Source organism: Hyaena hyaena, unplaced genomic scaffold (assembly GCF_003009895.1).
Source record: "Hyaena hyaena isolate Hyena2069 unplaced genomic scaffold, ASM300989v1 scaffold_86, whole genome shotgun sequence".
NCBI classification, from domain to species: domain Eukaryota; kingdom Metazoa; phylum Chordata; class Mammalia; order Carnivora; family Hyaenidae; genus Hyaena; species Hyaena hyaena.
Window position 1 is genome coordinate 689,222 of NW_024080721.1, and position 18,972 is coordinate 708,193.

General features: G+C 48.9%; 1 protein-coding gene and 1 non-coding gene across 5 annotated transcripts in view; both read right to left on the reverse strand.

Moving 5' to 3' along the window:
• Positions 1-1,340: 1,340 nt before the first annotated feature.
• Positions 1,341-18,972, reverse strand: part of ATG16L1 (autophagy related 16 like 1) — a 35,720-nt gene continuing 18,088 nt past the window's right edge. For all 4 annotated transcript variants that reach the window (XM_039234548.1, XM_039234547.1, XM_039234546.1 and 1 more), the window contains 10 exons: positions 18,718-18,820; positions 15,839-15,944; positions 12,441-12,511; positions 11,689-11,760; positions 6,688-6,808; positions 6,327-6,432; positions 4,216-4,365; positions 4,033-4,080; positions 3,609-3,710; positions 1,341-2,822 (listed from right to left, as the gene is read on the reverse strand). In XM_039234548.1, the coding sequence (XP_039090479.1) occupies positions 2,729-2,822; positions 3,609-3,710; positions 4,033-4,080; positions 4,216-4,365; positions 6,327-6,432; positions 6,688-6,808; positions 11,689-11,760; positions 12,441-12,511; positions 15,839-15,944; positions 18,718-18,820 (973 nt within the window). In that variant the 3' untranslated portion in view covers positions 1,341-2,728. The remainder of the gene's footprint in view (positions 2,823-3,608; positions 3,711-4,032; positions 4,081-4,215; positions 4,366-6,326; positions 6,433-6,687; positions 6,809-11,688; positions 11,761-12,440; positions 12,512-15,838; positions 15,945-18,717; positions 18,821-18,972) is intronic.
• Positions 17,492-17,766, reverse strand: LOC120233394. The gene has a single exon (XR_005528807.1).

An 18,972-nucleotide genomic window follows, 5' to 3' on the forward strand; every position in this document is an offset into this window, starting at 1 on the left:
CTCAGAGCCTGGAGCCTGCTTCAGATTCTGTGTCTCCCTCTGTCTCTGACCCTCCCCTGCTCGATCTCTCTCTCTCTCTCAGAAATAAATAAAACATTAAAAAAAATTTTTTTTTAATTTCCCACAAGCCACGGTGTGAAAGATGCAAAGGGGTTTTTGTAAGATTTCTCAAAGACTAGTGTGTACGCAGTATGCTCTTTAAGAGGAAGGCACGGAGCTTGATTTATCACACTATTCTGGGAAAAGACCTAAGGAACAGAAGTTCAATTAAAAAATGTTTTATAACAATCAACTTGTGAGACATGTTAATGTCCAGGTCAAAGCCGACACCACTTCCACAGGAGCATTCCAGCTCCAACCACCTGGACTCCTCTGGGAAACGGGAAAAGCGCGCCCACCCTGCACCCCTGCAGACGCAGCAGTGGGGCAGGGGCCCAGATGATCTGACAGACAGGGAGCGTCAGGATCGTGAACTGGATGGAGCCCCTGTCCCTGCACCGGGAGCCCACACACTAAAGAGCTCAGCCCTGGCAGTCAGGGGACGCGAAGAGAGCTTCACAGTGTGGATGGATCCCAAACTGAGCATCTCTGTTAAAAGCAGAGGGCAGCCAAGCCTCCCTGCAGGTTCGAAGAAACCAGGATCATGGGAGGCTACTACAGGGCTTACTTGACGCCTCTTGTAATTGACCCCCTCCTTGAGAGTGAGTACAAGAGCTATAAAGGGCTCGCTCAGCTTTGTGGAGACTGCAGGCCGCCTCTGAGGCTCCAGATCGGGACGGAATGAGCCCAGCTGCTGGGCTAAAGCGGATGTGTGGCAGGCCGCTCAGTAAATGCAGCGGTGAGGAACTGGGCGGCGGTCTCCAGGGCGGTTCCGGGACATCAGGGTTCATCCAGCGCCAGGCTGCCTGCTAGAGGCCGGAGTTCCCACAGACAGATCACTCCTCTGTGAGCTAACCCACGGCCTTTGGGCAAAGAAGAGGCCGGAGACCAGCAGGAGGCAGGTACAGCTCACCGCCAACCCTACCGACAAGGCCTCGGGAGGACATGGGGGCCGCACCTGTGCAGCACGGAGCTGATGGCGGGGGTTTCGTTGGCACACCAGGCTCTCAAAGGACAGACGCCAAGAGGAAGAGACCCTTTGCCGGGTCAAGACATACACATGACGTGACACTGGAATGCTGGCTTACAGGCAGTGGCGATTTGGGATGAATGATGAGGAGAGACGCCAGGAAAATACTAGCTGTTATTTTCGAAAGAGTCAACACCAGGAAAAAGATTAAAAAAACAGCTTTTTCTTTTAAGGACCTAAGAGAATAAAATAACCACCAAGAGACGCAGAGTTTGAAAAGTATAGAACAGATTTCTTTTTTATTTACAATCAAGTTCTGTTGGGCAACATAATTAAATAAATAACAGCTGCGCCCTGGCCTGTGCGTTCCACCTTCCCTTGAGCTCCTGGAGCAGCAAGCTGAAAGGGGGCTAGGAGGGCCGGGAATGAGGGAGGACGGCGGCCCCCTCCTCACCCAGCTCCGGCTCTCACCCCCACAGCTGTCCAGAGAACAAGAGCAGAAGGAAAAACAATAAAGTGCAAATTAAGAAGTGATAAAAGTATTGGTGTTTCAGTCACCCAGGAACTAAAATGATAAAGATAAATGTGTACAAAAAAAAAAAAAAAAAGCAAGACACAGGCCAGGTGTCCTCCGGCCTTGAACCTAACTCCCGAAACCTAAGATGACAATCCCATGCTTCCCAGAATGGGCTTCTCGCACTAAAGCACCGAGGGGCTATTGCACGTAGACTTGGCAGAAGGGCAGTGGCCTGGGACCACCAGCTCCAGGCGAATACATTCGAGGCCTCCAGTCCCTCGTCACCTGCGAGTATAAATGAGGCGTCCCTGGAAGGAGGTGGCGGCGCCCGCTTTCTGGGAGTCTACAGATGGACACAGGACTGCAGCACACTTCCTCTCCTGCCTCAGAACAGATTTTTTAACCAAGTTGGGATTTATTTCTCGATGAGAAATTAGCATATAGCACTGCTGGGGAGAAAGAAAAGACACCGAAGCTTTGAAGAACAGCTGCTTTCTAAGAACTATTCAGGAGATCTAAGGAAATTCCAACAGTAATCAGATGAGATCAGAGTAAGAGCCTTGTAATCATGACACAGACCAGCAGGGAGGGACCACAGTCCCGTGTCCTGGGAAATCAGGGTGGCCCCTGCAGCCAAAGGGCAAGGGTAATCCTGTTTAGGTTTCTGTTAATCCAGTGATTAAAGCAGTTCACCGGAAAAACGACCCCAGGGTGACAGGACATGCATTCCGCCAGAACCATCCGCCAGAACCATCCGTGGAAGGTCCAAAGAAAGCCAGGAGGGAAAACCCACCCCAGACGTGTGGGGTGTTCCCGGCACTACCGGCCGGCGAGGAAGCCGGTAGGTGCCCGCGCTCCCCCCACTGAGGTATAGAAGATCAGAGCCAGTAGTGTTTCCCATCGAATCAAGGCAAGCACCTGCACCGCTGCCAAGTGGCTGCAGGGTCAGGTTTTTGCAGTGTTATCCTTTCAGGCCGTAGAGACCTCAGCCCAAATCCTTGGAAATCCTGTTCAAAGGAGGCCCCTGGACCACATGGCCCGGGCTCTTCTCTGGAGATCAGAGCTACACCCAACACACCACCTGCTAGGACAGAGCCTGCGCGCGTCTCCGGCTTTGGCTCTGCTCCCTCGAGGAGGCACCGTCAATATTCTGACCACAGCACGGCTTTGCTTCCTTTGTCCACACTGACAACGTGGGAGCCGGAGGGGGACCAAGCCACGGCGTTGATGGACGAGCTTCAGGGGGAGAGGTGGAAACATCTGTGAGTTCTTAGTGAACTGAACACCAGGTCCCCTCACGTTCGGGGAGCAACGCCTTTTCCGATGCCCGGTTTACTTGCCAGTACTGCTCCCACTCACAGGCAGGCCCTTATTCATGCGCCAAAGAACTCGAAGGAGCCCTGCATTGTATCTCAGGAAGCAGTTTAGGAATGAAAGGGGCCAGGCGGTATCAAGGCTACGAGGGGGTAGCTCGCACCCTCAGACAAAAGCCTCAGGGGAATGACAGAGGAGCAGGCCGTGGCCACTGCTCTTGGGGGCGGTGAGAGGTGGTGACCAAGGAAAGCCTGGTCTCTAACTAGCAGCTGGGCTTGCATGGAGAACAAAAACTAAGACAGAAGGGAGATGGGAGAGGACTGAAAAACAACATATGAAAATCAGTGTTTACAATCAATTTCCTGTGCAAAGGGGCTGCGAAAGGAGGAGAGCTGGAGAGGAGGGGCTAGGTAATGAGGAAGACAGGCCAGCGCCCTGACCTCTCTCCAGCAGCCACTCCTCAAATGGCTCTGTCCGAAACAGCCTGTAACATCAGTAAGCAGAACACCACCGTCCACTGCGATGCACAAACGGCCCCAGCTTCACTCCACTAACCCAGCTCAGGGCAGAGCAAGTGAGTGCACGCTGCACGGTGGCCTCATGGGGCTGACACAGGCCAGTGCCCGAAGACGACAGGGCCCCTGGGATGAAGTCACGGGACCTGCAACCTGCTAACAGCCTCAGAGGGGCTGAAAGGGTTCATCTTACCCATGATGCTTTGAAAGGACCTTCTCCACTTTTCCCGAGAGCACGTTCCAGATGTAGAGGGAGCCCTCAGCTGAGCCTGCTGCCACGTAACCGCCATCAGGGCTGGAAAACATGGGAAGATCAGATAAGGTGTCAACCGCCCACCCCCAATTCAGCATCCTGGGGGAGAAGTGCCACACAGGCAGAGCCAGAGCTAGGCGGGGGGGCTGCCTTCTCCAGAGAGCCTGCCAGGCGCTGTCTTGGGGGGTTGCCTCCTTTCCCCAGAAGCCCTCAAACAGTTCTCAGGACACCAGAAAGGAAGGAGACAGTGAGAGCGCCCCCTAGTGATGAGTGTCACTCCTGGACACTCCCTCAGGGCGAGATGGTTATGCATTGGTAGGGGGGGCGGGGGCGCGGGGCGAGGCAGAGGAGGGACACTTCTCACCTGAACACAACTCTGGTCCAATCAGAGCCGCACTTGAATCCAGGGGCGCTGCAAGCAACAAAGCACCATCACCCTGAGTGCGGGGACTTATGAGCAGGGCCCTGGGGCCACTGGAGTTCGTGCACACCCCGGAAAACTGCCAAGATTCAAATATACAACCCAAATCAATGGGTCTTTGGTTACCTAAACGTCTGTCTGACAGCGTTTATTCGCAGATCGATAATTTTTAGCAGGTCATCCCGAGAGCAGCTGAGGAGTTCGGTCCTTTCCGGGTTCAAGTCCAGGGCAGTGATCTTGCCCAGCAGCTCCATCTCTCGGACAATGCTCTCTGATCTACAACAGGGAAGGCAAGTCTGAGAAAATGTGACACAGAAATGTCAGAACTTGACCATTTTAACCAGGATATCATGCTCCATGGAGAAGGGGGGGGGTGGGGGAGAGAAGTAATTCGACCAGAATGTGGTACTCTTCAAGGACACTAAATGTGTCCCAACCTTATAAAAATCACCTCAGTGGCTGTTTTTACTGCTTTTTCTGTCAATAAATTCTGTAATAATAGTTTAAGTACCAGAACTCTGGACCTGGGAAAATTCGTTTCCTTGCCCGTCTGGGGATTGGCGTTAATGGCCAATCAGAGCTCCGGATCGGCACAGGTGAGGCAGGACTGTCAGCTACCTAGTGCTATTTCAGTGACAACACTCTGACCAATCCAAGGGCTCCTAAGCTTGCTCTGCTGGGTCTGGGACGCTGTACTGCACAGGGACGCACATGTGGCCTCTTGCAGGCTCCCTGCCTTACAGAGTTCAGCTCCGGGCCCCCCAAGTCCGGCTGCATGATTCCAGGGGTGGAGCTGGACTCCAGGGGGGATTACCCGCCCAGGGCTGCAAAAAGCAATCCTGCAGGGCCCTGCCGGGTGATAGAGCCAGATAGAGCCAGAGGAGGTGTGGACCCTCCTGCAGTCACTCTGTCGTAAGCTTCCGAAGAAGTAATTTCCCACCTCAAACCCAAACTAAGAAAGAGTTGATCTCACTGCTGCTAAACACGTGGCTGGAGGCAGGCCGTGCAGTTCCCGCGCCTCAGGGCCTTCACGCGTCCCGTCAGCCATGCACTGCGGGGTTCCTAATACCCACTTGGACACTAACACGCCACGTTTCAGGTTCAAAGAGGCTAACCAGAGGGTACGAATAAGAGCATGAGAGCTGCCCAGGAGCTGCCGGCCTCACGCCAGGACTTTCTAAGCATCATCCAGAAGCACAGCCTCCTCGTGCCCACCCCCCACCACTGCCCTGCGTTCACTGTGACCAGCAGCGACCTCCCTCCTACTCTACTGGCCTCATCCCACCAGGCTCCTCTCGCCATCGGACTCCGCTGCCCCCCTACCTGGGACCCCCCGGCTCTGTCCCCATCTGTGGCCACCCTGCCTTGGTGGCTCCCTAAAAGGCGGTCTCCTGATTCATGGGCCACGTCCTCACGTCTTTGGAGTCCTCCCGTGAGGACTTATTTTCTCCACCACCCAACGTCTCTCAAAAAACCTGCTCCTGTTTATCCAAATGTTTCACCACAAACGTGCATCCTTACCCGAACACAGCATCCGTCGTTTATCCCCCGCGTGGCTTCAGTCCTCCCCTTCCTCACCCCGCCCAATGCAAACTCCGCCTCAAATCCATTCCCCTCCACGCCTCCCACATGCTGGATGAGGTGCCCATTCCTAGGACCCCGTCCTGCTCCACAGTACCATCTATTCCCTCGTGAGGAGCAGTCCTCCGGGGAGCAAATGATCAAGTCATTCACAAATGTCGATCTGCTCCCAACCCACCACCTGCTTCTCCTGCCTGCCCGCAGCCCAATCTGCCGTCGCGGCCACACCAGGCCGTCCTGATGGCCCGTGTGGAAAGTCCATCAGGGGCTTTCCCGCCGTGTGATGCTTAGTCACTTCTCCAGATGCACCCTGACCAGTGTTCTCTCATGTCCTTGGACAAAGGTGCCCGCTCTACTTCCCAACACCACGCAGACTTGTGTGTCGGTTTTAAGCCACCTAGTTGTCCAACTTCGCTTCCGCGGCAGCTGGTAAAGTGCCCAGTAAGTGCCCAGGGCGTGCTTGTAAGTGCCTGGTGAACCCAACAGTCTGCCTCATGGTAAAGAATATCAAACTACTCTGGTACGTGTGGACTGGAGCTCATTTCTGCCACTTCCGGGGATCTTAAAACCTGCAACCCAGACACAAAACATCCCCGGGGTTCCACCACGGACACTCCCTCCGTCTGCCTCCCCCACCAAACTCCTGGGTTTTATACCGGATGTCCCAGAAACGAATTTTCTTGTCGAAGTGCCCGCTCATCACACACTGCTCTGTGCAGACGATGTCATTGCAGCTGGAGCCTGCAAACACGGTCTTTATGCCTGCAGGGAAACCCAACAGCAGTCGTCAAGCAGAGGCCCCTCGGTGGCCGTGCGTGCCGCAGCATTGCCCTCTCGCCCCAGCTAAGCACAGCTCCTTACTGAACCCAGATCTCAGATGTGAAAATGCCACTCTGAGCTTGAACCTGGACTTGCAATTTAAACCGTATCACACTAAACGCAGGCTTTTGTGCGGAAACAAACACCTCGCGGCTAACGTCTAATCATACATATATTCAGAGAGACTGATTTCCTCACAGACTTTGCTGCGGAGATCCCAGAGCTTGAGGGTCCGGTCGTGACTTCCAGAAACAATGCGCGCATTGTCCAGCAGGAACTTGGCAGACAGCACTTTGCCGCTGTGTCCTGTGAGCGTGTGCTGGGGAGAGAAGGCAGCGGGGTTAAGCCTTGCGGGACACACCACGCGGGAACAGCCAGCTGCTCTACACACCCAGAGACCCGGTCGGCAATCTGGTCAGGAACCCTCAGACAAAAGGGTACCCAGTGCAGCAAAACATCCAGAAAGTCTGTCTTTTGGTGCGGCCCAGGGGTGAGGTATCAAGAGGAAAAAGGAGAAATCTCCCAGCACATTAAAAAACAAAAGCAAAAACAAAAACAGTGCAAACTTCACATGCCTCCATCCTCAGAACATGGGACAGGCAGTAGGGGGGGGCCTGGGACAGAAGCCCTGGCACAGCACCCCCCCCCCCCGCCCCCCATCTGTAGTAACTCCTGCAACTTTTTGTAAACCCCGGTGGTATCAAATTACAAAATTCTAATAGCCTGGATTTTACCCAGGGCCTCTTCAAGTCCAGACCCTATTTAAAGTCAGAACAGACAGGTTCCCTACAGGCATAGTTTACAAAAGGAAACATCAGGACTCTTTTAAATAAGCAATTAAATCCTCTGGGGGCTTTTTCAATCAGAGGCCTCAGCTTGAAATGTCAGCTGGGCACTCCCAACAATGAAACCCCCTGGCAGCTAGCCGTAGGGTGCCAGCCTCGGGGCACAGGACTGAGGCCCCACCCCTCCTGCTATCACAGAACTATCAGGATGACAAGGGTTCAGGGAGGGGACCCGGGGAGTCAAGACTTTTCACAGCTCATCGTGGACCTCTTTCCAGTGCGGGTCAACATGCTTATACATGCAAACTGTCATAGGCTCACAAGATACTCGTTGACTTTTTTTCCTAACCAACTAACTAGTAAAAAAAAAAAAAGAAAGAAAGAAAGAAACAGGAGCTTTAATACACTTACTACAACTGGTAACTAACTTACTGGGTTTCAGCCCCGACTCCCAAAGAGGAGATCTCGCAGTGTTGTGTTAATGTCTACTGCTGGGACTTCTGAAACCACCCTCCCTCCCTGCTCAGTGGCGCAGCGCCACTTGGGCACAGGAACAGAAAGCGCAGGCCTGCGCCTCCTCCTCCTCCCTTTTGAAGGGAGAAGCTGGCACAGATTCGAAGGCTCGTTTCCCCCACACTGAAACCTCTCTGAAACTGGAACAGCACTGTACAACTGCCGCCAGGCAGGGGGCAGCTGTGCTGTGGCTATGTGAAAACCTCCCACGAAGCCTTCTCATAAGATCAAGAAAACTCCAGCAACGTGGCTTTCATTCACTACAGTGCAGGAGCGACTCCGTGGAGCACACACCACCTGATCTGTACAATTCGTGGGAGACAGAAAACTTGGGAAGGTCCTTCTCCCGCTAAGTGAATTAAGTTCTTAGTAAGGGACTGTTTCAACAAAGTAACCAAAGTTCAGGGCACGTTCACAGATTTCTCTTGCTGCAGAAGTAAAATCACGGCTCTCAAGCTCTTGAGGAAGAGGCCCTGCTCATTAATGGGCTGTGTCAAACTGCCCATTTTTGTGAACTCCACGTTCGTGTCAATACTTTCATCGATTTCATGTGGAAGTACTCATAAAAGTTTACCCACTGCTCTTTAACATCATGGTGAAAGCAGCTTTTCATGTGACAGCTGAAGATGCCCGGGCTCCGGGCCATCTGGGAGACCATCCTCTTCCTCACTCTGTTTGGGTAAGGACCAAAGAAGGTGACCTGAGCACAAGAGCCCACTGCCGGGAGCTTTAGCGCTTGTCCCTTGTGCACTTTACAAGTTTCGAGGCCATCGCAAAGGATGCTGCAGCAATGAACAGCTAAGGGCATACAGCTTTTCCCCAACTGATTTCCCGGAATAAGACCCATCAAAGAAAGAAAAGGGACACTGTTACTTGCTGGCTGTCATATGCAGGTTAGCCAGGTGTGACTTCTTCGAGCCTTGTTCTTGGAGGACATCCAGTGAATGGGCCCCATCTCCACGCTCTCCAGGGGACGGAGCGTAGCTTCCTACAGCGTTTGCACTTTTGTATTATTTAAAATGTCTTTATTTTAAATGAATCAGATTTATGTTAAATTTTTATCCATTCAGTATTTTTGATGTTTCTTTTCATTAATTTTAACACTTTTCAGGTTTTATGATCCTCTTCTCAACAGGATTCCTGAGTGTGTGTGTGACTGTCTCTGTCTGTCTGTCTCTGCCAGGCACCTCTGTGCCTCACGGCAGACTCGAGGGCCGCCCATGGTGCAGGTAATCAAGCCGGCACCAGACATTAGAAAAATGCACACCTCGAGGAGAAAGTTCCTGAAATAAAAACCATCATCTGAAAGCCAGTCTCGTCACTGTGGTTACTCTCCCACGTCAACATTGGGGAACTGAACAAGGTGGGTTCTTCAATCCAGTTCCTCAAGTCACATCTGAGTTTTACACTCAGGAGTCCTCTGCCATGGACTCCTTTCAATATCAGGCTGTTTCCAGGACACCCTTACTACAAGGAGTTTACAGCAAGCACTCAACCACCTGCTCCCTGCATTCTGGTCTCTCCCAAACACCATTCCCTCATCATAAAAGCTAAGAAACTGACCAGGGCTTGGATCCTGAATTTCAGAACATGGATCTCCTCCATTTATGTCTTCCAGTGTCCTCTGTTAACTAGGCTCTAAGTAGAAGCCACAGCCTCCTACAACAAGGAGGCTGCTTACTTCCTGGATCCTGGTTAAGAATTTCATGCGGGTTTTCTGGAGAAGAGAATCTGTTTAAAAAGGCCTCCTGACCTTCATCACGCCATTTACGGAGAGCCGACCAGAGGCCCTCTAAGCCAGTTAGCCCAGCAAAGGAGGCTACCGTCTGGCACCAGCCCTCCAGTATGTCGCCAACCCCAGCTTAAGCTTGGTGCTCCAGCACCCTGAGCATCCTCTGTGCTGAAACCCAGGCCACCTGTGCAAACTGACTCACTCGAAAAGTGTGTCCCAACATCATGACCTTTGTCTTCCAGGTCTAGCTCTGGCCTCCAAGTCCCTTTATATATTTCCCACCTGAATAGAACTCTTTCCCCAATGAAAAATACCATCCTGCCCAACTGGCTGACCCCCAACTGCTTTTCTCCTCAAGGGCCTACGGTGTAAGGCCTCAGTCTCCAGAAGTACTAGAATAATCCAGGTCAATGGAACAGAGAAAGAGCACAGACCCCGGTTCCAACTCTCATCTTCTCATCTGTTACCTGTGTGACCTCAGGCAATTGTGTGGGCTTATCTGAGCCTCAGTTTCCTCACATCCCTACCTTACCTCATGCCCCTGGCGATTAAAAGTAGTAATGTATATAACATACCTCAGTACTGGGCCTAACACAGAAGACCCACTCCAGAAAAGACCCCTTTTTCTTCAGGCAAATTAAGGACTGCAGAGGTAGTCGACCTCATCCCAAACACCCAGTAAGTAATCGAGGGGAAACAGAGCGAAGCACCCACTATGTGGATCACACGCTGCCACGGGAAGAGGTGAGGTCGTGTGGAGTGGGCAGAACTGTGGCGCCCTGACCGAACGCTTGTTCAAACAGCTGAACAGCAGCGAGTTCTGCTGGCAGAGAGCCCAGCCCATCCGCAGGCGCCCAGCTGCCCACCTCCCTGCTCTTGCATTCGGTCGAGAACATGACTGAAAGCTCTTTGACTTTCACAAGGGAACATAATCTTTGTCATCTTCACGTCCCACACTTTGCACGTGCAGCCTTGGCTCTTCTTTCAATGACGAATAAAAACTCTCACCATGAGGTACTGACTAGCATCTAATTCTGGGGATTTTCCATACGGCTCCTTCAAGAAGACAGACAGCCTAAGAGATACGGTGACTGTGCATTTCTGAAGATTCTTCTAGCCACATGGCTGCATCCTCAGGTCAGACTGCCAGCAACCACCTACTGGACCGGTCTGCAGTGGCTCCCCAACTCTCTGCGATTTATCCAGAAGAGGTTTTAACATCATGTCCTGGTTCTTGCATGAGTTGACACAGGAAAGCTTGAATCAAGCCTTTTTCTTCATGAAAAAGTCCATTCTCCACCTTACCTGTCAACAGCCTTTTGTGAGCTCACGTGAAAACTGCTTCAAGCTTGAGGAGAAAAACAGCACGTCTCCAAGTTCAGCTAGTTGCTTTTCATTAGAACAAAAGAGCCACTTGGGTGGCTCAGCTGGTTGAGCATCTGACTCTTCATTTCAGCTCAGGTCATGACCTCACGGTTCATGGCATCAGGCCCTGCATCGGCCTCTGAGCTGACAGCACAGAGCCTGCTTGGGATTCTCTCCCCCTCCCCTTCTCGTCCCCTCTCTCAAAAATAAATAAACAAACTTAAAAAAAAAAAAAAAAAGAACCAATGTGAGAGAACCAACAAGCTTTGGTCATTGTCGTGGAGGCCAAATGACTTCTTGGCACTTCGGGTTCCAGTGCGAACTCCTCCACATCCAGCCCTGTCCCTTCTCCCTTCCTCTCACATGTATCTTCCAGCCTGAGTCAGAGTTCATGACCTGAGTGCATCCCATGTGTTCCCAATGACCTCTCCTGAGGTCATCAGTAAGTCCTGGAGCCTGGAACAAACACAATTTATACAACGGTGCCAGGATTGCTGAAGTTCAGCTCAAAGTGACATGTCCCCAAAGCACCTAGTTCTTCTGGACAGGAACACCCCGAGACTTTCAGGTGAAACGTGAGGGTTTCCTACTGCAAAGATTTTCAAACTGTATCTTGGACCAAGAAAGAATGTAATGTGGAAATGTCAATTTTCCCATGGGAGGAAGGGAAAAGGGCAGAGGCAGTATCAAGTATGATTTTCAGGAAATCATGATTCTCCCAATCAACCTGCCATTTCCTACGTTTTGTGCCTGGAGAACCTCATGGAAGTTTGGAGGTTATCAGCTTTCTTAACTGGGCCTTACCCGTAACCGATAATCATCCACGGTCCAGATTCGACTTGCAAAATCATTTGAAGCTGCTAAGAGGTAAGAACCCTATGGGAATAAGGGAGAGTGGGGACGGGGGAGACAAATTTTAGACAAATTAGAAGATCTCAGTCCACACAATACAGATTCCCCAAGAATCAGGTCCAGAAGAGGTTAACACCTGGTGTGAAAACCAACCAATTTTGTCAGTGTTGTCAACCCAATTTTGGTAAATCCACTCTTCTCCTAGGTTTGCTCAATCCCGCTAGCCCGTCTGAATGCTGCAGACCCTCCAGCTCAAGCCGGAACCTGTCTTCTTGAGGTCACCAGTGCCACTCCCCTTCAGTAACCAGAAATACCAATGCTCTACACACCGTCCATGCTGCAGAGCACAGAGGCGCCGGCTCCCCCCTCCATCTCCCAACTCCTCTCCTCGGAGACCCACGCGGCTCTGATGCATCTAGCCAGACCCCTCCCCTCCACCTGCACTGCTGAGACTTCAGCCGCAGCCTTTATCAAGTCTGCAGAGACAATTACTGGCTGGGGCACAGCAAACCTTGCCCCCCATCTTCATCACAGTCACAGCCAGCACAGAACTGATCATCTACCTGCATCCTGAACTGTCACTGACTTAAGGTAGAGAACAGCAGAGAAACCATTTGAGTTATTATTAAACTCCAAGAACCAGATGTCTTAAATTGTTCCTAACACTTTTAAACTCACCATTTTCCCGGATACTAGATACTTACAGCACTGTCAAATTCAATGCTTGTAATTCCTGCATTACTGCCAGACAGGGAGCCCTTGAACTCACATTTATCTGGATAAAAAGAAGGATTGAGGAAAGAAAAGAGAGTAAAGCCAATACATAAGTTACAATGGGGCACCTGAAACACAATGGAAACGAATTACAGGCTCAGAACAGCAGCTTTTTGCACTGATGCAGAGTCTAAGAATAGCAGGACAAACAGAACAGTGAGACACAAACACACAGCTAGTCAGCTGGAAGAGCGATGAAGGGAAAATGGACGCAGAGCTTAGCAGTTTGCCTGTTAAATTGGTCTTTTCAAGAAATTTAGAGTCATAAATTTCCTTTACAAAGAGGAAAATATGGGAATTTTAAAGACCTGTCAATGCACCTAGAAACTGAGTTTTGGTTCTGCTATTTCTGAGCAAAATGTTTCTAATTCAGATAAATACATCTTTGGGTTTGATAGGATTCGGGTCAACTGAGCTACCACTTCCGTAGAAGCTGACCACTAAATTTTCAGGATCCATGTGATAATTCTCATTAAGGTCTGAAAAGAATTTCTTTTTTTAGTTATGTGTTAACTGGCTAGTCCTTACAATGCCAGTAAAGCTACTTTGGAGTTTCTAGAATTTGTCCTTACGCTTACTCTGTCTCTGGGAATGTAAGATTCTGGCAATCCCACTGCTGGTCAAAGCTCCCCTCTCCCCAGCCACACGGGCCCAGGTTCTGCTTTCAGACAGCTCTGGCCACCCACACAGAAACTTTAATGATGCAGGCGCAAACTTTTAAGAGTACAAGTCTCAAGATGATGTGATTAATCTCCTTTTGTAAAGGGCAGCTTAAGGATGACAAGCTCAGAAAAACAATTAGGGAACCATTCAAATCAAATTCATAAAAGGGGAGCACAAAATAGGGAACATTTCAAAGAACAGCCTTTTCTCTAACTGGTAATAATTATGACACGAATACCACTTTGGAGCTGTCAAATATTTAGGGTCAGGATTACTGAGGGGTTCATGAGTCCCTCCCTCTGAATTTACTGCAAAATACCCGTATAGCACATTTAATGCCTTTTATTGATCCTAGCTTTCATTAGATTTTCAAAAGTCAGAAAGAGGCTGGGGCGCCTGGGTGGCTTAGTCGGTTAAGCGTCCGACTTTCGCTTAGGTCATGAGCTCGCGGTTCGTGGGTTCGAGCCCCGCGTCGGGCTCTGTGCTGACTGCCAGCTCGGAGCCTGGAGCCTGTTTCAGATTCTGTATCTCCCTCTCTCTCTCTCTGACCCTCCCCTGCTCATGCTGTCTCTCTCTCTCCTAGAAATAAATAAAACATTTAAAAAAAAAAAAAAAGTCAGAAAGAGGCTAATAATACCCACTAATTAAGGTCTTTATTTAGATTAGATCTTTACAAAATATTACTGTAAATTCTAATATCTCTTTCGGCTTATGCCCAAGATATTGGTCTGTTTCTCTGGCAGCTGACACAGGGCCAAGACGTAAGAAAAGATCAATAAATAAATGCTATTCTACACAAGAGGTTGATCTCAAATGACCAAATGAAGACCTTTCCAAAAGCTCTTTTATCTAGAAGACACCAAGGGAAGCTATGTCAACAGTATTTATATAAGTAATGCCCAACGGAGCTTGTGCTTTTCATAGAATGAGCAAGGACAAGTGTTCCTACTGGGCAGAAACTGCAGTTCTTCTGATACTTTAAAAGCGTAGACAGGACTCTCTCAAACTATTTCATAATTTCCATTAGCGTTTACTTCCTCTTCAGCAGCAAAAACGTAACACTGTTACTAAAGGTTGGTTCTCATTTTTTCTTGTTGGTACTTTTATTGACCCAGAAGTAAAAAAACATTTCTACGGTGATTTTTATTTAGTCATAAGGTATAATCAAAACAGACTATCGGGGCCCCTGGGTGGCTCAGTTCGTTGAGCGTCCGATCAGCTCAGGTCATAATCTCACACTTCATGAGTTCGAGTCCCACGTCGGACTCCGTTGGGAGCTCAGAGCCCGGAGCCTGCTTGGGATTCTGTGTCTCCCTCTCTCTCTGCCCCTTCCCTGCTTTCACTGTCTCTCTCTTGCTCTCAAAAATAAATAAACATAAAAAAATTAAAAAACAGACTACTTAAGATCCTATAAAAAACCAAATCTCGTAAAATTTCTATTGTTACAATACGGCTTTACTGTTATCTTCCCACAATTATTATCCATAAAGTGTTTCTGGGTAAAACAGCACAAATTTTGGTGGCCTTCAGCTAGCTGTAACTGCCAGGATTTTAATTACGGAGTCACTTTTGGGGGGGGGGGAGGGGAGGCCAGAGCACACAAGTTTGGTGCTTTATTCATAATCTGTTATAACCAAAGGGATCGATAGATTGCTCTTGCTCTAAACACACCAAAAGTAGTAACAGGCTTGGGCAGCAGCTCTCCAGCCTTGGGGAGGCTGCAGTGGGAAAACAGAGGGTTCTGAAAGCACAGGGCCCCTCCCTTGCCACGTGAATCAGTTACCAGTCCTGTAAACCAACAAGGCAAATCAAGTAGTGTCTCTGAGTTTTCTTATCAAGTAGGGGTGATGCGCACCTTTCAGACCGCACAGAGGCCATGGCAAGGATCAGGGGAAACAGCAGAGACAAGGTCACGCTGGGTCTGCTGACTGCTGGGCAGTGAGTACGGAGGTGCTACAACTACGGACACTCGACAAACTGGTTCTTACTAAAATCTGCAACTTTATCCCTTGACTTTGCTTTATTAAAAAAAAACAGTAGTTAACTAAATCCCAAAATGCTGAAACTGAGGTATCCCCAGCTTCAAAATTCTAAGAGATGGCTTCATTAAGCCCCACTTCCTGTTCTAAAGCCATTGCATTTCTGAGTACTCTGAGGTTGCTTCTGAAACAAGGTCTAATCAAAGAGACTGGGTCTTGATCTTTGGGCTCGTGTTAAATACATTTTTCCTGGGAGAAACCCACCTCTTTTTCTCCTCAGGCTTAGATACGACCTCAGTCATTTTTCCCAGGCCAAGGCCATTTGTGTTATTCAATACACACACCTCAGCTCAACGTAAAGTGTAATTATTAAGTCTATGACTTTTGAACTTTTTGTTTTCCTTCTAAAACCTATACTACATGGAAAATGTCCTGCTCAGTATGTACCAGAGAAAACACAAACACTAACGTATCTGTAACTCAACAGTATTTTCTCGTCACTACTTGAAAACTCAGAGCAAATAGCCACTCAGCTGTAACGTCTGAGATGGTAATGACACTTTGGTCAGATAATTCCTTACACAAAATTCTGTATACGTTTTGAGAAGATGAACAATTCAAGCCTGCCTGAAAGCAAGATCAACCAGGTGTCCCCAACACAGTCCCTCTCACTCTTGAGGTCTCACCTCCAAACACTTCCCAAAGCTTAACTCTCCGATCCATGCCTCCGGTGGCCAGCAGCCGGGAGCCCGGGCTGAACTGCACGGCGTTGACCTCCCCGTCATGAGCATCCTGCAAGACAAGCACCCTGCTTCAACCCAATCACTGTCATTCCCAAGAAGAGCCCAATACAAACGAACATTGTGGATACCTAACCAAAGGTGTTAGACACTCACCGGTAAATAAAGGGGACCACTCATAAACTAACGTGGATTTCTAGCCCAGCATCTCCTAAAATCCTGCTACCATCTTAGTCTTAGAAGTTACAGTTCCATTTATCTCAATACAGAGCAACCTTCTTAAAAAGTAATCAAAATCTGTACAGATTCACTAGCTAAAGTTTGTCTTTGAATTAACTTTATTTCTTCTTTAGAAAAAACACAATTTCTTCTATGCTACTATGATCTTAATAGCTTAAAAGGAAGCCTCTGATGAACAGCCTCTTTTTTGGTCTGGATTAAAAAAAAAAAAAAAAAAAAAAAGGCCTTTAAGGTTTTCCTCGTCTGAGTAATCCAAATGTGGAGTTCTAACACGAGCGGCTGGATGCCAGTCCTGCTGCTACCACACACATCAGTGTGACAGTGGGATTCTACTATTCTATTCAGTTCTGGAAACATGCCTCTAGTGTGTACTAGCAGGGTGACTTCTGCCAAGTTTCTTAGCTTCCCGAAGCCTCAGTCTGCCCATATACAGGCAATGACTTCTGCAGGTTTTGTGACCTAGAACCAGGCCTGACCTTGAGTAGGCTTTCAATAAAACAGGTGTTACTTTGGGAGAATTTAAATTCTTCACCAGAAAGTCTTTGAGACTGGCATCCAACCTAGAACACATAATCTGAAAAAAGGGCATCTTTTCTGTGTTCAGGATGGGAAGGGAAGCAGAGTAAAAAGCATCCTCTCCTAAGATGGGAGAAGAGAATATGAGATTCACTAAAACCAGTCTTAAAAGACTATAGATGCTGAAGTATTTCTGGATGAACTACGACGTCTGTGATTGCTTTTCACTGCCCCAGTAACAGTGTGTGGGCAAGAGAGAAGACGATTGGCAAATGTGACTAACTGGAGATGCCTGACAGATGAAGGTACTGGAAGTTCTTTTTCTGGATTTGAAAATTTCTATAATTAAAGGGGGGGGGGGAAGACTAGAAAACACAGATTACAAGATCACCAGGGTGCCTGGGTGGCGCTGTCGATTAAGCATCCACTCAATATGGGCTCAGATCATAATCTTGGGGGTTGTGAGATCGAGCCCAGCATCAGGCTCTGTACTGAACTTGGGATTCTCTCTCTGCTCCTCCCCACTTCTCTCTCAAAATAAATAAACTTCAAACAAAACAGGTTATCAATCACTTGCCGAAAACATCATTTTGGGAACATAAAATCTGATGGTCACATTTGCTTGGGACTGAAAAAGATGCTTGAAATATTATAAAAAACACAACTGTTAACTGATTGGGAAAGAAACATCACTTTATTACCGTATTATTATACTTTTGGTGATCTGATGCCGCCCACCTCAGCCCTTCTGCCCTACTGCTGAAAAGCTGTAAGGGGACCAACCTTTTTAGCCTCCATTGATTCCCTTCCTTTTCCTTCTTTATGCTACCTTTCTACTTAGGAGGTCTCAGATTGAAAACTTGAGATCATGCACCGTCACACCCGCCGCTGCCACTCTTCAATCTCCTGCACAGCTGGTTCTGTCGGATGTTTGTCAGCTGTGAATTGTCTACTCTCAGAGGCACACACTGACAGCATCCCAAACTATCAGCTGCTCCATTATCCCAAACACATGACTTAAATGTGATAGGAGAAAATAATGGGCTGCTGGGAGGTGAGGGCAGGGAAGGGGCTGTGACATTTAGTGCAATCAGACCTTTTACCAATCATCACTGACCTCCGTAAGGTGCCTAGGGCCTGTCAGGGAATCACAGGGGTGGAGGGGGAATGGGAAGGGGCCTTGACGGTCCCCAGTTCAACTCCTCCTCCAGAGGAGGACTTTCTTTACAATATACAAGGTGGTTAAATCACTCAACCACTATGCTGTGTAGAAAGCAACTGAGTTCCTCCTTATGCCTGGAACTGAAAGTTTCCCCCATATAAATTCCATCCCATTTTTGACAGTGAGTCTTTCTCCACCCTGAGAGCTAGCTCCTCTAACTCACCCCATGCAATCCAGGAGTCAGCCCAGCTACCTGGGCTCTGCCCTGCCTTTCCGTCCCCACCAGCCCCCTACCTGCCGGCCCTGAGACAGGTACTCCACATGTCCCCAAGCTGGTTTCATTGCTGCTCAATCACCGCAGCGGGGACCGGATTATTCTTTAGTACTAGCACCCAGCTCTGAACTCCTGCTGACAGTCCTGGCACCAAGTGGCCTCTGCTCAGGACGGTCTCCTGCTTCCAACCTTGTTCCTCCTCATGATCGGAAGTCACAGAGGTATAGGCAGAGTTCATGAAGCAAACAGCTACCCTTAACTACCTTCTAAAACAGATTATCAACTAGAATCTCTGTTCTAGACTGGAGCCTACTGATGATGGTAATTACATACATCACTGTCACTTCTCACCAACCCTAATCACTTCTCCCTTTTCCCACCTCTCATGTTACCACTTCTCTCTCAGCTAGTCCTACATCAGAGAACAAGTTTTAATAACTTCTGTTCCCTGAACCTAAGCAAAATGTATCAATCCCTTCCATCAGACAGAGCCAAAGCTTGCTACTGCTATAAATAAAACAGTAGAAAACTTAGCTGCAGCACAGAATGGATCCTTTAACTGTCAGGCTCTGTTACCATACGAAGCTTGTGGGGAGTGGGGTTAAACCTTACTTAGGGTTAAACCTTACTTACAAAGACACATATGGCGGTCGTTGGCACTCTCACTTCTTTACTAGAACCAGGATGAGTATCCACGTTATCCTGGGGAACTGGAAAGGAAGAGACAGAGCGCCTCCTAAGAAGTAACATAAAGGAAACTATTAGCACTGCACAGGGCTTAATGTCCACCAAACGCCCAGAAGGGCTTCACAGATGACTTTTGGCAGTGGCTTCTTCTGCCTCCTAGACTCTTCAAAGCACAGAGCGATGCACCCGATCAGAAGCACC